General features: G+C 42.4%; 1 protein-coding gene across 1 annotated transcript in view; it reads left to right on the forward strand.

The window, feature by feature from the left end:
• LOC6734351 (irregular chiasm C-roughest protein) overlaps positions 1-4,705 on the forward strand; it is a 119,757-nt gene extending 115,052 nt beyond the window's left edge. Inside the window, exons 11-12 of the mRNA XM_016167998.3 lie at positions 2,147-2,325; positions 2,390-4,705. Of these exons, the coding sequence (XP_016027426.1) occupies positions 2,147-2,325; positions 2,390-2,695 (485 nt within the window). The 3' untranslated portion in view covers positions 2,696-4,705. The remainder of the gene's footprint in view (positions 1-2,146; positions 2,326-2,389) is intronic.
• The last annotated feature ends 3,142 nt before the right edge of the window (positions 4,706-7,847 follow it).

Raw genomic sequence — 7,847 nt, forward strand, 5'->3', positions numbered from 1 at the left:
CATTCTTTGGGCACCAGACAGTGCTGGAAAGTGCTCTCGAAGCCAGGAAAATAAATAATAATAACCGAAAAAATAATTGAGTTTTCGTATTCACTCGTGAACTGCAATCACTTGTTGGCTCTTCCGAATATGAAATATGACCACCAAGGTTTTTCGGGTAGCTCTGCTAGACATACAATTTGGAACCTTCGAACAGGGAGTTTGGACTTCCTATTTTCAATTCAAAATATTCTTATAGTACTGTCATGTATTTTAGTAATACATTTATATAATCAAGGATCAAGAAGTATCGATTTGTAAGATTTTCGTAGAGGATCTGCCGCCAATTGGCGGAGATGCGCCTCCAGTTCCTGCACCGTTTTCATTTCCTTCGGGCCTTTCATCGTCATCCAATATCCTTGCATGTGACACGAAAAGGAGCTAGTCTTTCCGTTGCCCCATGTTGTCCTGTTCCCGTAAATGGAACCAGAGAGGGTGAGAAACTGCCCCTTGTTTTCGGCCATGTAATTGTTTTTCATTGGCTTGGTTCCTCTCTATAAATTGAGTATGTTCCAGCTGCTTTTTTTTGGCGATATTAATGGTATTTCACGCAGGGATTGTCTGGGAAGCCATATTATTTATAACGGATAGATCCAAAGCATTTTCATGCGATTGCCGACGACCCAACTACGGGCAATACAAAACTCATTTCTATTTGGCGCCCCCGGGAGGACCGAGTGGAAATCAAATTAAAAGTCGCACCAATGACCAAAGCACTGACCTTGGGGGCTCAGTCGACAGCCATCCACCTGGGCTCTGGGGTAAAATGCTTGCACACGGTTCACTGGCTGCAAATCAAAATAGAATTTAAATCTCTTTGAGAGCCCTGTGAATGGGATGCTAAGGCTGGGTAAGAGCCTCATGCAAAAATCATTTTTGGCTGTCAAATAAATTACACTTTTTCCCCGGGGAAAAGGGTGGGGTCTGGGTCCTGAGCAGGACTCGACAAAATGGCGTTGAACGCATAATTTGGCAGGCAGACACAACCCTGGCGCACTTGTTTTAATTGATTTTACAGTTAGTCGCCCAGGACCCTGGCAAAAATGGGGGTTTTTCTGGTTATAAATTTGCGAGAGTCGAACGGAGTTCTTCGATTTGTTTTTGTTTGTGTCTGCCTTCTGCCTAGCCCGCCCAACCTGACACTCATTTGCACTTAACACTTTCGACCATTTTGTTTGCCCGGCTCACCATTGCTTCAGAAGTTTATTTGGCAACCCTACTCCAGCCCTGCCATTCAATAAGTCTCTGTCTCTTGGCGATGATGAGGAAAATTGCAAAATTTCGGGCCTCACGATAATTAAATATGCTGTGGAACAACGGGCGAGGTGGCCAAAAAGGAATGGGTTGGCCCATGTGTCTAATTGGATTGTCGCAGTGTTGGCCAACATCGTGAGGCTTTGGCATCTCACAGAGATAATCCCCTGCTGTGGGCACACGGCCCACATAAGTTCCACAAAATTCGCTTTGGCGCAAACTTTTTAATGAAGTTTTGGCGTTCTTGGGCCAACTTTTCCTTTGGCCCCACGACATGTTGTTCTCTATTTATTTTGATTTTTCCCACTCCCAGCCAAGCGTTTACTTTTCCAGAGGTGCAGATCGTCCTTGTCGGGCTTCTGTGGCAGTAAGTGGCACATTTGTCGGGTGATACGCTTTTAATTAGTGGCGATGGCTACGGCAATGCTGATGGCAATGGTGGTGGTAACGGTGGCCGTAAAGTTTTCGCCATGGCTTTAATTGCAGCTGATGCGAGGCGAAACAAACTTGGCAACGGAGTACAGTTGCGCCGGAATTGGCTTAGCATGTGTGAAGTGCGACGTAGAAGGCTTACAGAAGTTTGCTGGGCGAATCTCGGTGCAAAAAGTTCCAGGGAACTGGCTAACGAGCCAAGGATGCTCCAACTGGGGGGCAAAATCACTAAAGTTTCCAAGAGCGATTCTGCATTGCTAATCCGCCTCGTTCTCATGCCCGTGCTTATCAATATATATCACGCCGATCAGTTGCTCCCTAAAGACTTTCTCCATATCCTTTAAGATTAACATTCATAAATGTACTTTAAGTGCCATATAAGTGACAAGGGACTAATTTTCGATATTACTTATATTTCTAGGTGCTCCCACAGTCATGGCTTTGAATGCCACGCCCGTTGCCTATCCGGGATCACCGCTGCACCTGAACGTGGAGTTCTGTGCCAATCCGCCGGCTCATGCCGCTCGATGGCTGCACGGAGATCGTGTCTTCACGCCCGGAAATCAGTACGGCAGCACGGTGCTGGCCTATGCGGTGAAGGTGAGTGACGATGGAGCAGGTGATATATCCAATTGAGCTGTAATGGATTTTCTTTCTTCCGCAGGATCTGCCCACGCCTTTCTGCAAGGAGGCGAGACTCACCTACGTCAGCATGCACGAAAGGGTTCCAAGGACCTTTTACTTCATTGTTTCCACGCCAGGTGGCGTTGCGGAGGCGATCTTCAACGTGAACTTCACCAAGCGCCACCGACAGCTGTCGAACTCCATCGACGACGACGAGGAGGAGGAGCTCAATCGGCCGGAGCAGATCCACTTTCCCGTCTTCAATGGCAGTCCCGCCGATGGGCGTGGCGGGTGGGCGGTAGTCTTAGCCCTGGTTTTGGCCCTGGCAACTAGAAACCGCCATTAGATTTAGTTGGGACCCTGTGAGAGTGAAAGCTGAATGAATGATTTCTTAGGGAGTGACTGACGCGTTTACTACACCGAATGTTCTATGTAATCTAACCCCCTATGGCTAAGCATATGTATGGATTTACCCAGTTACTCGACATTACCATGTGAACTATGCTACACAACTACTACTCTATATAGCAATACATATGTGTATCTGTAACCGATTTAGCCAAGCATCCAAATTGCCCTAGTCTAAGACCCCAGGCCCATCAGTATCCCATAAAAGAAAAACACACTTTTCTAGATCCCCCAAAAGGAACCGGAACCGACTCTTTAACCCTAAGCTATTCGAATATTTTTACTGTAACCCCTAGCTGTAACTGTAACTGTAACTGTAATGGTAACTGTAACTGTAACCCTATCGCTGTATGTCAATGTGTATGAGTGTGCGCTTAACTTAAATGCCAAAGCCAGAAATCGTAAGGAAAAGTTTACAATTCTTTGGATAAAAACATTGTTATAAAGTTGATTATTACGAATACTTTAAGTTCCTTTTCGACGAAGAAGAGATCTCGAGAAAGCGACTGATTTTGTTAAATATTTTGAAGATGTTTAGAACTAAAAGCACGACGAGGAGAACCTATAGTTTAAAAATGTATATGAGGAAGTCAGAGACGAAGTAATACTTACCAGGCACGAACAAATTCCTTCCATTTGAAAAGTTTGCCCCGAGCAAAGAAACTGTAAGATATTTTGGGAAATCAAATTAAGCGAATGATCAAAAGAGTTTTAACCTAAACGAATTGGGTTTTATTAGGCATTAAATCGCACCCTATAATTTCACTATGAGTTTCCAATCGTTTGAAAGGACCAAAAACGAATCGTTTTCATTTACTACGAATATTTTTGTAACACAAACATAAGCATATTTATAGCCCCAAAACAAATGAGAGACCCTCCACATAAGCGATATTTGTAAATAAATGTTCAAGTAGAGAATTGCTCAAACCAAAGCGTAAAAGCAAATAAAATACCAGATATGATATAAAAAGTGTTAAATGTTGTTCGAACGCCTAACTAAAGCGACTAAAATATCATATGTAGCGGTTCAACGAGTAAACTAAACAATAATGTATGTAAAATAACAACACACACACAGCCACTGAAAAGTTCGTTTACCAGCTATTGTAAAATATTTCAGTTTAAGGATCAGCAATGTATGTGCCAGCGAAATCGAAATCGAAATCGAGATCGTTTGCTTGCCACAGAATTTTTTGTACAAAGCCCAAGCTTTTGTAATTTATTTCTTAGTCGATCTAAGCTTCAGATTATTCTATATCCTATGCGCAATACATACAAATATATATATATATATGGGTAGGCTAAGCGATCAGTGTAAAAACCAGAAATACTTAGAAGAACCTAACGCCAATTTGAGCCACAGCAAAATTACATTTGCAGAGTTCCAAGAATTCTGACAAAGAGCGGAGAGCATTGTAAAATGATAAGTTTAAATTGAGATTTAATTAATTATTAATATGATATAAATGGGATTGGAGTGGAGTATGTGCGTACCCTATGTATAGTTCAGTTTAGTGATTTAGAAAGAGAGTAATTTTTTTCGCTCCTTGGGTTCATTGTCAGCTGAAAATTGCGAAACTGTAAGAACAATGCAAGCAAACACGTCGTCATGTTAACTAACTAATAAATTACTAAACAAGTGAATTACTAAGCAAAATGTATTTATGATTCATTGTGTTGGTAATATTTACAAAATATAATTTATAAACAAAGCCAACAAACAAACGAACAAACATATATGTATGACTAAAGAAAATACTAGCTCCTAAGTGCAACACAAACCGAATGTGGCAAATTAATTTTAAACCAATGAGTAATTACGATAATTGCGATATGAGAGACAGAATGTTCATCTGTAGTGCAAAATGTTTGAATAGTGCGGTCGAGTGGGGACACTATTAACCCATACAATTACGATTACAAATACAAATACAAATACAAATACGAGAATACAACAATACGTGTTACAATAAGCAGAATCGGTTTACATATATAAGACATAGGCCCAAGAGAAATGTAAGCAACCACCACCAACAAAACACTTTTAGCCGTAAACGCAGCCTCGGCGATCTGGCCACAAAGTATCGGTATCCATGAGCGGATGAATTGGAGGATGGTACCCTTACAACAGAATCAAAAACTAACTCTTAAGCGACCCCGTTCACTACCACTGCCCAACGCAATAACTCCGCATTCTTGGCAACAGGCGGACTGTTACGTTTAAGCCAACTTCGCAGGGCAATTGGCCAGGTCGAGGGGGCGGGAAGGTCAGCATGGTCCTGTGGGCGGAGGTCGGAGGTCGGAAGGTCTGGGCAGGGCAGCCTGCCGAGGAAATTTACAAGTTTAAGTGACAAAGCAACAAAAGAAAATAGCCAATTTAGCATAAAGTAAAACACAAGCCGAGCAGAATGCAAATAAAAATGCAGATAAAAACGAATGGCGAGGGAAGCGGCAAACAGACAAACAAACAAACAAGCAAACACCACATACACACACATGACACAACACACAGAAATGAAAATGAACATGGAATAAAATTTAAAAGCAGAGAAATGCAACAAAAAGTAAATTACTTTAACTGGGTGGTGGTGGTCCAATCCAAGGGCCCGGAAAAGCGGGGAAAACTCAGCCAATCAATCAGCAGCCAGGAACGCCCGTCATTAAGCTGCAATGTGGAAATCAGTTGAAGGAAAAACCCCCATTCAGTCGACATGGCAGATACTCTTTGATGGAAAAGGCATAAAAAGTTAAGTTACACCAGTAATTTCTTTGCTTTTTATATGGCCATCAAAGTGGAAGTTTGAAGCGTAAGTATAATTTGCTTAATTGTAAGCTCTTAAACCGAAAAGGAAGTCTCTTAATGATTTTCTTTTTGCGGAAAATGCCTACTTATGGCATACCAACCAGTGCTATAAGATTTAAGCATACAAATAAGATTTCATATTATATTTTTTATGCCTTGGCTAATTACTTCCCTGATCACTCTATCTGAAAAAACCAACGAACTTGTGGAACCCCAAAGAATACTTTCCATTCCGCATACTTCGACCAAACATTTGTGTTTCCCTTGTGAGTCCACGATTCAATTGGCAAGCTGAACCGCGACCTCAATGGAATGCCAATGATATTTGGCATGATGCAGTTGCAGTTTGAGCTGCAGTTGCAGTGGCAGTTCGCTGTTGCATCAATATCAATCAGAGGCCAACGAAAGGGAAAGGCCAACCGAATGCAGCTTTTGGGTGACCGCAGGCTCTGCCTGTTTTGTGCCAAGGAAATTCCGGTTTATGTTTTCGGTCGGTTTGGTGCATTGGCCCAAACCGAATCCCCAATCCCATACCCATACCCATACCCATACCCGATCCCAGAGTTGCGTTGTCACCACGACCACCACCACCGCTGAATTGGCCAAAACAGCAGCTAGCGCGGCTCTTGTTTATTAGTTGGAAATCAAAAGTACATCGACACCGCAGGATTTGTATTGGCCACACTGCGGACCTGGCTGCTACACTTTTTGGCCTAAAGAGTCGGTGTAACCTGTTTGCCGATGGCCAAAAGCAACAACTGACGATAACCAGGCCGGTTTCTGGCGCTAATGACAGTGAAATGCCTTCGATCTGCCGAGGCGCCAGCGAGATTACAACAAGCGGGGGCGTACGGTACAGTGAGGCCTAATGGTTGCATTAACACGCACACACCGAAAGAAGCTAGTTGCAATGGTATGTGCTTTCTAAGTTCATTGTTATATTTACTTCTTAAGTGTAAATAATGAGAAAATTCTTCTATAAACTTAATAATAGATGATGCATTTTAGAATTTGTTTAGTTAAAATGTTTAATAATATAGAACCTCTTTCCTTTGTATTTTAATACAAATATGAGCAAACCATAGATTAAATCAACCTGTGGCAAGCTTTTTCAGCAGTTGCACCCAATCACTGGCGCCGATAAATGTCGGTTTGGCCACCACAATTTTTACAGTGTAATTTATCAATCAAAATTCCCGAACACTGATCGAGTGGAATAAACTTTTAATGTTTGCAGGGGCAATGTAATTGTGGCGATGGCGATGGTGACTCTGCGGCCAATGTCGACGCACGCGCCACAGCGAAAGGTGCACCATCTAATGGGCATACGTATGTACGTCTACCCCGGACCCACGTCGTAGCCCCCTCTTGGTGCACCTGGTTGCAGATATCCGCAATCGCCAATTGGCATTACTGTGCGCATTTCGTTTTAATTGTTGTGCTCGCACGGCCGCAGCCAAGTACGAACGCCCAAAAACCGGCTGGCCAAGCTGGCAATTGGAGCCTCCACCCCATTTTGGAGCGCACACATATTTCAATTTGCTTATGATAGGCGCCATCGTTGAGGAACCAAAATCCAGAGCTCGGCTGTTGCCATAAAATTGCAAGCTTAATGCAGTCGCAAAATGGGCGAGTCGAGTGATAAGTTTATGTCCCGATGGCCTGATAAGTGCATTTTCACATCGAAATGGCAGGAGAAAACTCCTAATTAAGTGATTGGGGAAGCGAAGTTGGTTTTTGCCTAACATATAGTTCATAAGCCTGGAAATATGTCTATACATGTTACCTTACATGGAATGAATCCGATCACTAGCCATGTCCGTTTGTCCGTTGTTTGTCCGTCTGTTTGTCTGTTCGTATAAACGTTATGAGCTCAAAAACTATACAAGAAATCTCCCTTGACCATATCGCTCTGTATTTTCCAACGAATTTTATAAAATTGATACCTTTTAGCCAACGATTAACCAATCGTTCATATTCCCTTTGCCATTCATGCCAAAGTTATCGCTGACGACTTTAAGCGCGCTTAAAATGCTGACAATTAAAATCGTTTTCATTGCACTTCGATGGGCGGCAATAATTCGCCACCCTTCCATGAAATTTCACAGTTCAATTAATGCATTTTAATTTTAACTTTATTTTCCAATTTACTTCACACAGTTAAAATGGACGCGAGAAGCAACAACGACAACAACAAGCGCCAACAAGGCGGCCAAAAGCGTGGAAAAGTATGAAAGAAAAAAGCAGATCAGCCTGAAAATTGTTAACGCAAAATTAAAAATTG

This window comes from Drosophila simulans, chromosome 2R (assembly GCF_016746395.2).
Source record: "Drosophila simulans strain w501 chromosome 2R, Prin_Dsim_3.1, whole genome shotgun sequence".
NCBI lineage: Eukaryota > Metazoa > Arthropoda > Insecta > Diptera > Drosophilidae > Drosophila > Drosophila simulans.